This window comes from Convolutriloba macropyga, chromosome 4 (assembly GCF_964194025.1).
Source record: "Convolutriloba macropyga chromosome 4, txConMacr16.3, whole genome shotgun sequence".
Taxonomy (NCBI): domain Eukaryota; kingdom Metazoa; phylum Xenacoelomorpha; order Acoela; family Convolutidae; genus Convolutriloba; species Convolutriloba macropyga.
This window is the reverse complement of record NC_134471.1, coordinates 15,586,451-15,601,116: the sequence shown is the minus strand read 5'-3', so window position 1 is coordinate 15,601,116 and position 14,666 is coordinate 15,586,451. Positions and strand designations below refer to the sequence as shown.

Sequence of the window (14,666 nt, the reverse complement as noted above, 5' to 3'; positions counted from 1 at the left end):
ATTTTACATTGTTTAGCAGTTTTCAGTTCCCGGAAAAACATCATTTTACAGTTTCCAGATCAACGGCAAAATACACAAAAAGCACCAAAAATTTCAAAAGATCATTATTTGCAAAATGTAACTGGCATTTGGCAAAGTTTCATATAAAATCTCCAGTGTTTAGATCACTAAAAAAATGTCCAGCATGAACTTCCTGCAATATGAAATTGCGAGAAGTTGATTGTTTTTCTGTCAGTTTGTCGTGCAGAACGTAGACTTTATGGATTGAATAAAATGACAGCTATAATGTAAAATCCTTGAACTAACAAAGAGGCTCAATAATGTGCGATCGCTCATAAGGTTCCAAGCCCGCTCATCTACAATTTTGTGTCTATCAAATGAGGAACAGATAGAAAACCCCAAAAGTTCAAGTATTCTTCAAAAAAAATGGTGAATGAACGAAAAGATAGCCCCTAAAGCCAATAACGCAGTGGAGTAAAAAATGATGCATTAGATTCATGAGATAGGACAATACCACAATACCAAGAAAGCGAGTAAAGACGAACAGCAAAATTAAACAACAACAACAAACATTAAATAAATCAAGAGTTTATGTCCATTTTAAAAACCAAAACTTAATAACAAAGTCAAAATAGCGTCAGATAAACTTGAAAATAAACAAAAAACATGTATTTCGCCCAAAAAGAATTCGGAACAGTCCATAATAAGGCTTGGTAACAATTAGACAATAGAGAACAAAAAGAGTAAAGTAAAGCTTTTTTTTAAAAAACAAATAATTTCAAAGTAATGAAAAACATTAGAAATCAATTAAAATATCCGATGGTTTATCATAACCATTGTTTCTAAAGATGGGAATTAAGAAATGTCTGCATTTAATTTAAAAGTGGTTACAAACAGAACAACAATTAGACAACAAACAAAGAATCAGTTAAGTTTTGCCCGAAAACGGTTCCGAAGTCAAAAAGCCATACTTTAGCCCTCAAAAAAAGTTCAATTGCAACTTCTCCGAACAACAATAATGTATTTTGTGATATCACAATAATGAAATAAGGCAACAAGTAGATAAAAACGAAAAAAGTGCAAAATTAAGGACTATTTTTTTCGAAAAAAAGTTACTGCCGAAGACATGAAGGCCATTAATTACCAACTGAAATGATTAAATAGATTCGTTTATTCTTCCAAAAATCCTTGAGACTTGCGGTTATCGAGAGAAAATATTGCGTCTACAAAAAGAGCGTAAACATGACAGAAATCAAGACTTAATTTAATTTTTTCATGAAAAACCCGCATCGAAGCCAGTAAAGTCATAACGAATTCTATAAGAACATCAGATTTTTTTACGCCAATCCCTTTGACAACTTCCCTTGACAACAATTTTGTCAGTTTTGGCCTGTAATTAACGAGACTAGGTAACAAACAGAAAATAAAATGAACGAAATTGCGAACTTAAAGAGTGTTTTTTTTTGTTTTGGAAACCAATTGTTTTCAAAGTCATGACAGCCATCAGCTATCTACGAAGATCAGAATATCGGCCCTTCTTTATGTTCATGAAAGGCCGATGAAAGCAGGTCCTTGTACAGGAAATTTCATCCGACTAAAAAGACCACATAAAAACGACAGTTAAAAACAAAGCCAAAAAAATTGAATTAATTTTTTCGAGAAAGTATTGTCGAGGCCGCTAAAATCAGAGTCTATATTCTTAAAGATTTTAATATTATCGATTATGTTTTATTTTTAATGTGATATATGAGCTGTCAATAACGTGATAATTTGACAAAACTGGAGAACGTGAAAAATGTGCAAAAACCTGAAAAAAAAAGTGAAATCTAGTAATATCACAGCCAGAAAACCATAACGTAAGGTGTAAAACAGGTGTATCGATCTAGAATGATTTTTAATTCAGTAGAAAACAGAAGCATTTATTCATTGCTGACACTAAGCTACAAGTTGACCAAATTAACAGAAAAGTTGAAAGCTAAGGTTGACCATTAGCTTTCAGGCAACAAAGTAGATACGATAATTAGGAGCTAATTAGGAAGAAATTGGACTTACCACTGGTGAGTTATGTTTTGGAATGTTCTGTCATTTAATTATTAAATAAAAAAGATCGAATTTTTTATATAAAAAAGACCGACTGAATACAATCGGAATTATTTTTGGATTTTGACAGTCCAAGATTTGTCCAAAACTAGCTGTGCTAATGCCTTTTTTCCAATAAAAACGCCTAATTTTTCAAATCCTTTAGATATACATGTTTTTGTTTTTAAAAAAATCAAAATTAGAAGCTGAGTTTTTGATATTAAACGAGTAAAGTTAGCAAAAATCGGGAAAGTTTTAATTACGGAGCACTCGCAACAGAAATTGAAGTAGAAATAGCCTCCTTTTGAGTCTACAAAGATTGTTTTAGGGGTGTTTGGGTGTGTACTTCCTGCAAATTTAATCATAGTTGACTAAAGAATCTTATTTCGTGCGGTTTTTGATGAAAAAATTTGAATTTTGAAAAATTTAGCAAGAAAAAACTAATTAAAAATAGCCGACGTTATTTTCTTGTCTTTAAAAATAAAGTCAACACCATTTTCTTTTAAAAATTTAACAAATTTTAGCTAAATTAGAGAAATTTTAGTCAAAAATTCCGGAAAATGCGAATAAAATCAACGGAATTCACTCTACTTTCTCAAAAGTTTAAACCTCGATAACTCCCTGTAAAAAACGAAAATCATAAAGATCTTTTGAATTCCACATTCTACGCTGGAGAACTCTCTACGATGAATATATATATATATATATATATATATATATATATATATATATATATCGGCCAAAAATGTCTGAACAAAAAAACCCACTTGAGTATATAGTCCCCCCTCCCCCTCAAGAGGGGTCGCAACAATAATAGCTAGCCATGCTAATTAGTAGGACATCATCGCTTCAGACTTACACTATTTTTGTTTAAGGAACTTAACCCGACTTCAAATATTGTCCTTAAAATCATCAGAATTGATAGTTTTTGACATTTCAAACATACACGGTTCAAACATACACATGATCAGAGCAAAGAAGCGGAACTGAACTAACTATCATCACTATGTAGACTTTGGTAGAGATTTTAAACAAATGTATTATTGTTAAAATTGTTTGTAACCTAAGTACAGCCAATGAACTCAAAACATTGCATCATTTAACAGGTAGCAAAAAGAGTGGACTGGGCAAAAAGGGTGGAAAGAAATCGGGAAAACTTGCAAACAAGGCTTCTGCAAGAAGTGTCGGGGGCAAGAAAGGAGATAAAACAGGTTGGATTAATCGTTTTAATTCATTAACGAAGAGAGACAGTAAGAAACACTGGCAAAACAAAAAGTAAAATAAATGTTGCACCCTTAGCGGGTGGGGGGAGGGCTATATTGTCAGCTGATTTTTTATTCAACCAATTTCGGCTAAATAATTTGCGTTCCTTGAAGCATTCGGAACTTTTGAAGCATTCGGAGCTCTGGTTCACTTTGTTTAAATTTGCCGGATTAAATTTTCCATATTCATAAGATTCGGAACAATCAGGCGTTCCTATTAGACGAACCATAAAAGCTGGGCTATTTTTGGTCAGATCGTTCTTTTGTTATAGTCCAAAAATAATTTGCAATCCTTGAGGCATTCGGAGCTTTTGGTTACGAGTGACACTATTATTATCCATTTTGCCAACTTTTGCGAAACAAATCATTGAAGAGTCGCCACAACTCTTCGCTAAAACGAATAATTATTGTAATATTCTTCTTACGGGTAAATTGGTAAATGATACTTCCAAAAACTTTATCAAAACCACAAAAACTTGTAGAAGTTTCTTTAGTTTTTAAAATTTTGCTAAATCATTGAGCTCTATTTTCATTGTTGTTCCGACTCTTTTTAGTGGGGAAGGAACTATATACTCAAATTGGTTTTTTTGTTCAGTCAATTTTCACCGATAGAAATATTCACCGCAGAGGGTCATGAGAAGTATCGTTAGAAACTCCGTCCAAGGTAGAATATATAATAAAAAGATTTTTGAGGTTAAAAACTTTGTGAAAATTTGACTGATTTAATTAAATTTTGTGAGCATTTTCCGTATTTTTACAAATTCTTTTTGCAAATTTTGCTGAAAAATTTGTTAAAATTGTTAATAATAGTGACAGTAAAAGCGTTTTGTTGAACTGTCAGATCCAATTTTTTGGCTAATACGTTTGCTAAATTGTTTTCAAAATTCAGCCTCTTTCTCATAAAAAATTGCACGAAAAAGCTACTCTAGTCCATTTTGTTTAAATTTACCGGATTAGCACACCTAAAAACTGCTGAGACAATCTTCGATAACCACCAAACTAGTTTAAATTGCACTTCATTTGAGAGTCTTTTTTGCTAATCCAACTCTATCATTATCCAAAATGCATCATTTAATTTTGATTTATTGAATTTGTGTCAAATTTTCCAAATTCATATGATTTGGAAAAAACACTCGTTCCTATTAGACAAACCGGAAAAAATGCGCTATTTTTGGTCACATCGTTGTTTTTTACAGTACAAAAATCATTCGAATTGTAATCAGTCGCGGTCTTGATCAAAAATTTTTTTGGAAATTTTTTATTTTTTCTTATGATAGTTACATGAAAAATTATTCGTTTCAGAGCTTTCTGTTCAAAGGTTCAATTGACTTCCGTTGTTCCGTTGGAGTATCAATGAAATTATCAAGTTTTCAGGGAAAATATCTAATTTTACTAGCCGAAGGATTACGATCGTTTTGTTTTTTAAAAAAATTGTTTGCAAAGTAAAAATTGCACTATTGAGCTTCGCCATTTTTTGTTTTTTGGTCAAATTTCATCTGTAAGTCTGAACATACTTGTCGCATCGTCTTTCTATTTCATAAAATTTATTTTTTACAGCGGATTTACGTTATAAGAAATCGTTACTACGAGTTTTCACAAATTTTTTTAATTTTTGCAAATTTTAACACATTTCAGGTTCTTTTGTTTAGCTTGTCACATTGACAGTTCGTATATTACCTTATTGTTGTTTAAAATGAAGGCACAATTGAACATAACAAGTTTTTAAATGAGTGGTTTATGGTTTTAACGACTTCACAACGTCCTCTAGCAAAAAAAATTGGAATTTCTTTCTCTATAAATGGTCGATTGAGAAAATTGTGGTCAATTGTAGGTTTCAGCAGCTTCGTATGGATGACATAAAGAGCTAGAGTTTTTCATGACTTTGAAATTAAATCATGACTTTGAAATTAAATGGTTTCGAAACCATAGATTTATTTTGCAACTTCTCGCAAAATTGGTGATCAAAGAAGGTGAAATTGGTTATACCATATTTTTGTGTAATTGATTGTGGTTTTAACCGCTTCGACATCCTGTTCCCGCAAAGCTTAATCAAATTTTCGTTTCTCGACTGTATCTTTTGTTTGTTTGTGTAATTGTACAGCATAGTCCGGATAATTTCAGGTCACATTGTCTCCGTCTGGCGAGGTAAATTAACAAAAACCAAACACAGTTTTCCGTTAATATCCAATGATTTTCGAAATTTTAATACCTTTGTACGAAAAAAAAACATAAACATAGTTTTCAATTGTGCCGTTTTTATTTTTCGTCTACTTGTGACTGAATCTCTTTGATGGTTGATCTCGTTGTTTTTCCAGTGAAACAGAAGCTAATTTGTTTATTATAGTTTCTTTTGACGCTCAAATGACTTTGTTGTTGAGTTTTTTTATTTTTTCATATAAATATTGTATTTTTGATGAGAATAAGGTTGTTGTTGTTATGTTTTTGCGATCTGTCTTTTCTCGCAATTTTTTTATGCATCAATTTTTTTGAATGATATTTAATATTGAATAATTGTCTATCTCCTGAGCGGGGTCAGAACATAATATGCAAAAGCATTATGCCCAGCCTCCTTCTTTGTTTTTTCATTTCAACCCGATTTCATTCCTGCTTCGCTTGAACAAAAAAGTATTAGTCCACCATCAAATAAACTTACATGTGGCTCATGTTTAGGGATCAGCATGACAACTGTTTTGCTCCCCTATACTCGACAAAGTTTTAAATAATTTATTTCCGCAAATCAATTTGTGTCAAATTTGCCTCATCATTAAAAAAAATAATCGAAGATCAAAAATCTTTCTATGTTCAATATAAAATACAGCTCTTTATAACGTACATTATGTCATCGATATTTTTCAGTAATTTGTTTGTTGAAACTTGAACATGAGTAATTTTTTTAAGTTGAATCTATTTGCACTCGTTTGATTCAAGGAGCAGGAAATGCTTTTTATGACGTTTACACTGTTTGCTGTGATAAAACTTTAGTGAAATTTTGGTTTGTGCCCAAAAAATTTTTGTTTCTCATTTATCTATAAGGCTCAATAATGACGGGATTCATCGATTGATAATGAGGCACGCTTGAGTGCGCTTGAGAGGGGTCAAAAATGTATGCACGAACGTGCATTACTTTGGCTTCTTTCACTTTTTCAACAAAAAAAACGTTCGTTTTTCTTTTAAAAATTATGGTCCGGGAAAAATTTAACAGTCTAATATTTTTACTGATGCACATCTTTAATGTTTTTTTTCTATAATAAATGAAAACTTTTTGCCAAAAAATACAGAATCAAATCACAGGTATCAGGTGGTAAAAACTAAGAATATCATTTTCCTCGTTTTGTCGTATCTCAATACTTATTGGTAGATGTGTCTTTTAATGTAGCTAATCCTAAATTAGCAAACAATTCCATTGTTTACTTGTAAATCATTGCAGAACTTGAGGAATGAAAACTTATAGACCTCTCTTGAACGCTGAGATCTTGACAAAAAAATAAAGACTCGAAATGTTTATCGAAATGTTTTTTTTTCTTTTTTTTAAAAAAAGAAATTAAGAAATTAAGGAAGGAGAAAAAAATAATCGTGTCAGTTTTTTGAACGACCCTTTTTGAAAATCTTGTACGGCGTCGGAAAACAGGCTTCTAGCCTAAGTGACGTACGTGATGTATGGATTACAACATGCTCAAACGAAATTATTATTATCAGGATCACCCCCAAGAAAGTGTGTGCAGGATGATGAAGAAAGAATGAATGCCATAGTGGCTGCTTCAACAGACGCTCAGCCATTCTCAACTGTACAAATGGTGTACAGGTATGCAATCACAATTCAATTTTTGTAAACATTTTATAAGCAAAAATTTATAACATTTTGAAAATTATAAACAAAATTTATAACATTTTGCAAATTATAACAAAAATTTATAACATTTTGAAAATTTTGAACAAAATTGATAAAATTTAGCAAATTATTTAAAAAATTGATAGAATTATACAAATTATAGACAAAAAGATAAATCCGGAAAAGATAAATCGAAATTAAAATTGATAGCGTTTGGAGCTGATGAAAGTCACATCATAAAACAGATTTCAATCGGGTATTCAGAAAAACTTAAAGGTCAAAAAAACAAATTATTGGAGTCCAAAAAGCAAAGATCAGAGTAAACAAAAGCAGAGCCCTATTGGTCTCCAAATTAAAATTATTATCCTTATCCTATAACTTGATCACTATTCGATAAAAAGACGCAGCTCGAAAAGAAACGGTTCAAAATTTGCGGCAAATCACTGTTGCTGACCTGCATTTTTTTAAAACGAGCGTTTTAGAACTTCACGTTTCAGAAGGAATTCAAAAGCAACTTTGAAGTGATTTCTATGAATTTATATGAATCACTGAATTAGTTCTGAATCACACAAACTCAGTTCAAAAAGTGATCTGAATTAGACTCTAACTCAGAACTGAATTCGAGTTAGAGTTAGGTACGGGCAGCTTTTCGAATTTGTGTACCAAAGTTACTTTTTCAAACTTTTAAACCGGAAACTTTTTGTCGTAGCAACTAATAGGTTAAGTCAGTATTGTAGCCATTACGGTCTACACCAAAATTCAAAATTGCTTACAAACTGTTCCCGAAGTTAGTACGGGGAAAATAATTTTAAAAATCACGCTTCGAATTTGTGTACTAAAGTTACTTTTACAACTTTTACCAAACGAAGTTATTTTATCATAACACGACGAAAGTCTGTGACGAAACTTACATAAAACGCGAGGAAAAGAAACAGTTGCTTGGTGCTTACAGAGTGCACGAGGATGAATCACAGTCAAGGAGCAACTATACACTTCATAGTCTGGGACAACATGAAACATGGGCACCCATTGACGACGAAAGATTTCAAGTAAATACGACAGAAAATATGGAATTTGAAGATTTCGTAGATACTAAATTAGAATTATTGATTGCTTCTGTTTATATTGTAGCACAGGTTTTAAGATTGATCCCCGTTTTGACGAAAAAAATGTAAATGCTTAAGTTTTATGGTAACTTAAGCTCAAACTTTTAAATAGTAAACTTCAACTCTTCTTTTAGTCGTAGCAATTAATAGTTTAATTCAGTATCATAAATGCTTAAGTTAAATGCTTAAGTTATCTTAAAACGATGTAAGTCTCTGACGAAAGTTACAAAAAACGACAAAAGCTACATTAGGCTAAAATATTAGATTTCGGAATTCATCTATTTCTATTATGATTCTTCGGTTATATCCGTAAAATATATAACCGTAAAATTAACAATAAAATTAAGATTTCACGACTCGACAGCTGTTATTAAGTTGATAATCTTAGGCAAAGTATTTTTTTATAAGAAAACGAAGTTAACTAATCGCTATGTAATTCACAAAAATTAATCGTTCCTCTCAATACAGCTTGTCCAGCAACCAGAATTGGGCTACTTCAAAAAGCTACCTGACCCTCCTCCACCTACGCCAAGGAAACCCCAACTGTTGGCTGAGCTCTGTCGGAGGTGTGGAGATGAACTGGATGACACGATCAGATCCAAAACTCCCAAGGGAAAGAAAAAGTTATCGACCAGTCCGAAGAAAGGGAGGGGAGGCCGAAGTCCGCCTGGAAAAGGGAGAGCCAGAGGTTTAATAAAAAAGCTTATGTTCTAATCTTCTCCAAAATTTTATATCCCCATAATCAGTTCACATCTCAGCGTAAATAATTTAAGCGGTAGAATTATTAATTCCCTATCAATCATAGGTGCAAAACTTTTGCTTAGGGAAAATTTACTACAAGTAGAAAAATTGGGAATCAGGTGAATCGGTCGAAAATATAGTTCACAAGTTTTTTTTTATATCGCCGCTAATTGGGTTTAAAAATGCTAGCAAAAACGAGAGTTTAGGACTTAATTTATTTTAACAGTTATGTTAAACATATATTATTACAGGCCGTGGCCGCGGAAAGAAACCAACATCACGCCTACGACCTCCGGGAGATCCTCTTAGTTCTGGTCAAAGCCGAAGTCCATCAAAATCCCCCGCGGGTCGAGGTTGCAAGAAAAAATGCAACGCTCAAATGTTTGTCGGCACATCAACCGAACGTATTCGGTGTTGTGACCTAACAACTGATTGTTGCGCAACGCCTTTCGCCACCAATCAAAACACGACAGATCCTCGCGGCTCGTTTGGGCCGACTAGCTACTCGTTTAATGGAAATCGACCCAGCAATGATCCAGTTATTGAGCAAATTGTACGAAGGAAAAGTTCTTCCGTCCAACCGGGGTCTGGATCGGATAATGCTAGAACTATTGAGGAACCGGTTAGGGAACAGCAGAGCAAGCGGGCGCCTCCTCTGCCCGACCCTGTGCCCAACTCTGTGCCCAACTCTGTGCCCAACTCTGTGCCAAACCGTTTGCCCGACTCTGTTCCTGACTCGGTGCCCGATCGTCCTGTGCCCGCTACCTGTTCATTTTCCGTACAAATGAATTCATTTGTGAAATTAGGAATGGCTTAAATGTCTTTTGGATTCGAAACACCAGTTTGGACCAGAACCTTGCCACCTGTTTTGTTCGTCTCATTAAACATGTAACATTGACAAATATTGAATTCACCCTTGCAAAAATAGATTTAGAAAAACTAGGAAACATTTTCTCCAATCCAATGTAAAATCTGTGCTACCCTTTAAGATATTTTTTCAACTTTTGTATATTACTCTGATTAAAGCTTGATGCTTGGTGTTAATTGCATAGTTAATCAGTTTTGATATAGCTTTTTTTATTTTACAAATAATCAATAGAGCTAGTGTCAAGATAGTTTCAAAAATTTTGGGTAATTCCAGTTAAGCATATTGGAGAGAATTCAATTGCTAAGTGTTTGAAAAGTTTTTCTTGTAAGTATTTCAACTTCAAGATTACGGTTCACCAAACTTTAAAAAACACTTCTCACAAAATACAACAAAAAACTTGGCATTTTTGATCTTCGTCACTCTTAATTCACGTAATTTTGTGAGCCTGGCATTGATGGGCTAATAATTCAAGTGTGACGTACGATTAGGTACGGGTTCATGTAATGCTTGCAAGGGAATTTTTATTAAAAATTACTTCTCTTGCCAAAATCGCAGATAAGATTGCTTTTCGAAGGAGTCAAGGGAAGGATGACATTAAAAAAACGCTGTATGAAATCAAGTAAATAGTCTGTATTGTCTTCATAAAGCTCTGTGTTGTAAGGAGCATCATTCAATATGTAAAGAAGGCCAACTCGTATTTCCTGAAAATTGCTATGCATCATGTGTTTGCAATCGTTTATTCAGACTTTAGACTATTAGTAAAAAAATTTCTGTACAAAAGATACTGTGCTGTTCCAGGCTTGTTGCTGCTTCTTCACTGCCAAATTTTTCGACAAAAATAAGAATGTCGAATTAATTTTTGCTATAAAGGAACAGAGTTTTTTATATAGAGTTTTCCGGCATATAGAGTTAACAAATTTAAATGCGTTGATTACCCCTAAGATCAGTACGCGCTAAACACATTATCGAGGGTTTCGAAATAGGCACTTCAAAATAATAAACCGTCCTCATTTTAGGACTGCATCATCTCGAATAGAATAAAGAGAGCAAATACGCGCCCTTTCAAGTACGCGGTTTGGTGTTAATTAATGTATCTTGATCTGCGTGATGTTTGCAACTAAGAGTTGCAGTGCGGAAACATTCCCCAAGTTCAATTGAGAAGAATCACATTTTTCAAGCGAGAAAACAATAGATTCCCATAAAAGCCCCCACAAAATCACAAATTGCAACGATTTTTATGAGGGGATTTTTATGACTTTGGGCGCTTGCTTGATCAATAATTGATGCGTTCAGTTTTTAAATGTTTATAAATATTTTTTAAGATTCAATAATTTTTCTTTGGAATAAATTCTAATGCGCCACCCTTTCCTAGTCCTTTCCCCCTCTCTCAGGCAAACATAAGGTATCTCCTTAGCCCCAGCTCGACAATCGCTAGAGAGCAAGTCGCCAAACGTTTGTCGGTTATCTTCTTATTTTTTGTACCACACTTAGCTTCAATTTTTATGGAAGACATCCTTCTATTTAAAAGCTAATTGAGTGCTACTGGTGCTACATTTTTGCATTGTTTTACTTCTACAATATAATTTCAAAAAATTGATGCTGGATAATATTTCAATAAAGTACGGAAAATGTGCACCAATTAGGCTGTGGGCAGTCGGGCAAATCGCCCCCGAAACCCTACAACAATGCATGCCCACAAATGTGCAACCAAACACATCATATGATGACACCTCGGGCCGCGAGTAGACCCAAGGAGTCCCGCGTGAACAAATCACAAACTACGTTGTACACTTCACCTCACAACTTATCAATGTCAACGAGAGATGATGAGAAAATTGAAGAGTATATAACTGCAGCTATTTGTGAGGAAGAGTCAGTGCCTACTAAGACTCCCAGTTCCATATCTCAGGGACCTAATTTATTCGAAAACAGGCACCCCTTCCTTTTCTCCTGTGAAAAAAAAATCAAATTTGATAGGAGGTCCCAGACGGAAACAATCTCTGATCAGACTGTTTCAGAATGGAAAACCACTGATCAGTCCGTTCTAGATCAAATTGACCACTGGTCAGACTAAACAGCACTTGAAACCGTTTCTGATCAGAGCAACTTGTGCTCTAGTTCGTCACTGTTCAGACTATCCTGCGGTGAGCTTGAAGGTCCACGGACTATGTAATTTTGAGCGGATAAGTAACAGGTGTGCACTTGAGTTAGTCTGATCAGAGATCAATTCTTTCTGGGACCCCAGCCTGGGAATCCAGTCAACGACCGTTTTCTTGCAAGAAACAACGTATAATCTTGCAATAACTCTCGCATGATCTTGTAACATAGTTGTAAGAATTGGCAATTTTTACAAACATAAAAGTATTTTCACATTGACACCTTTTTAAAAAGTACTTCATTTCTGGATAAAAACGACTATTTTACACATCAAATTTTACAATATAAGTTAGTTTTTTTTAAAAAAAATAGTTGCTGAATCTGAACATTGGAGAGTTGTGAACTGCAGTGTCAAGGAATTCTCATTTATTTCCACATTTATCACGTTCGCTATTGTATACTGACTTAACAAGGAATACATTTTATAACAGGGTCAAAAAATTTCGAAATTTTTTGAAATGTGCTAAATTTTCAAAAATTTCAGCGCTAAAACTTAATGCGCCGAAACTTGTAAGAAAAAAATTGCTGAAAATTGCGTAAGAATGGTGCTGAACAAGCCTTGAATTTATGTAAAAAATTTGCTAAGATTCACTGAAATTTTAAGTTTTCAGCGCCTTCTCAAAATTTCAGCGAATTTCAACTCCTTCAGCGCATTTTTTACAAAAATTCGCTGAAACGGCATTGAGATTTCGACCCCGCTAAAATCATAATTCACTTCATAATTGACATAAGACTGGTTGGCGAAAAGGACGCAAATAAAACACAAAACAGATACATAACCAACTACGTTGTCGACTACGAAGCACCTCCATCGCCAGAACCAGAACGTGAGGAACCCCCGATGCCGATTCCTAACCGAGTTGCTGCAACTGCTGACATGGTCACTTACGGATCGTACCACTCCCGTCCCGAGAACTGTGTGAAATCTTGGACTTCCGAGGACCTGAAAGATTATAATGTGCCTAGATACCAATGGCCTACTTTCAGCTCAGCTGTCAGAAAAGAAGCGACTATTGAAGGGATGTGTTTCTAAATTGTAGTGTCAAAGAAATTTGATTTACGATCTTTTCCGTTTGTGCCCCCCCCCCCCCCGAGCTTAGTGGGCGCATATTATTTGCAACCCTCAGACGCACGTGCAATAGTTCTACATAATGATTTAATGATTTACTATGTAATGACACGTGCTCTGTAACTGGGGGGGGGCGCACAACGTACTGGGGGCACAAACGGAAAAGATCCCTGATTTGTTCAACATATGGCACGCTTCGGATCTTTTCCGTTTGTGCCCCCCAAATACGTTATGCGCCCCCAGTGACAGAGCACGAGTACTTACATAGCTAATCATTGTGTAAAAATTTGGTACGTGCGTTTGGGGTGTGCAAATAATATGCACCCACTAACCTGGGGGGGCGCAAAAGGAAAAGATCCCACGTTTCTCATTGCATACGTACTTAACAAATCAACCATTAATATGAAAGGCAAGAAATTATAAGAAAATTTTATAAGATGTGGTCTGAACATACAAAGAATTTATGTAAAAAATAGGAAATGCGTTGAAGATGTGCTGAATTTTTGATTGCTCTCAAACGAAGTTTTTAGCAATTATATTAGTCCTGTCGGTCTTTTTTTATGCGATTTTTGCTCTACAGATTTTTCGTCTGACGCTTTTGACTTTTCGTCCTCACAAACGAGATAAACAGGTAGCGCCCAGCGGGCATTAAGTGCTCTTAGCGCCTTTCAGCTCTGCTTCAGCCCAAAACCGTTTTGGAGACTTATAGTTATGGTGTGAAGAGCGGTTCTTAGAGGTTGAAGACCCCCCCCCCAACTGTTGATCCCCCCTATTGCCCCCACCTCCCCACCGCGCGGTTGCCCCCCCCCCCCAACCGACGGTTGCCAACTCCATCAGCACCCCAGTGCATCCCCCGCGTGGCTACTGACGAACAACCGCTCGATAAAAACACGCAAATTTGTACTAATTTTCACAATTTTTTTCAAGCTTTTTGAAAATTTTTGTAATTTTTTGAGTTTTATCAGCCTCAGCCCTAAGTGTCACAAAACCCACTCCATGGTTTGATAATAGGTTACTGCATAGCTTCTAATGGTAATAGAATGGTTTCGACATTTCAACATTACAAATTTTTGCATTTTTTTGACAAAACTTTCAAATTTTTTCAAGGTTTTTGAAAATTTTTGTCGTTTTTTAGGTTTATCGAGCTTCATGTGCCAATCAGTCTCTTCTAAGTATTGATAATAGAGTTCACTGCATAGTTTTTGGTGGTAATGGAATGGTTTTCAACATTTTAACATCACAAATTTTAGCAATTGTTTGATAAAACTTGAATTTTTCTTCAGATTTTTCAAAATTTGTTCTCATTGTCTAAGTTTTTTCAGCCCCAGGATTTAAGAAACCTCCTCTAGGCCTTGATGATAGATTAGCAAAAAATATTGCAGGCCAAAGAATAGTTTAAACTTTTTAATATCATAAATTATATCAATTTTTTCATAAAACTTGCAATTTTTTTAAGTTCTATTTTACAATTTCTGTCATTTTATGGTTTTATCGAGACTCAAGAGCCAAGGAACATCCTCTAGAGTTTGATAATAAGTTATTGTATAGTTTCTAG

General features: G+C 34.5%; 1 protein-coding gene across 1 annotated transcript in view; it reads left to right on the top strand.

The window, feature by feature from the left end:
* LOC142337993 (uncharacterized) overlaps positions 1 to 14,666 on the top strand; it is a 244,820-nt gene that overhangs the window by 143,454 nt on the left and 86,700 nt on the right. Inside the window, exons 29-35 of the mRNA XM_075387627.1 lie at positions 3,186 to 3,290; positions 7,038 to 7,143; positions 8,123 to 8,219; positions 8,745 to 8,964; positions 9,269 to 9,784; positions 11,529 to 11,817; positions 12,814 to 13,062. Coding sequence (XP_075243742.1) covers positions 3,186 to 3,290; positions 7,038 to 7,143; positions 8,123 to 8,219; positions 8,745 to 8,964; positions 9,269 to 9,784; positions 11,529 to 11,817; positions 12,814 to 13,062 — 1,582 coding nt within the window. The remainder of the gene's footprint in view (positions 1 to 3,185; positions 3,291 to 7,037; positions 7,144 to 8,122; positions 8,220 to 8,744; positions 8,965 to 9,268; positions 9,785 to 11,528; positions 11,818 to 12,813; positions 13,063 to 14,666) is intronic.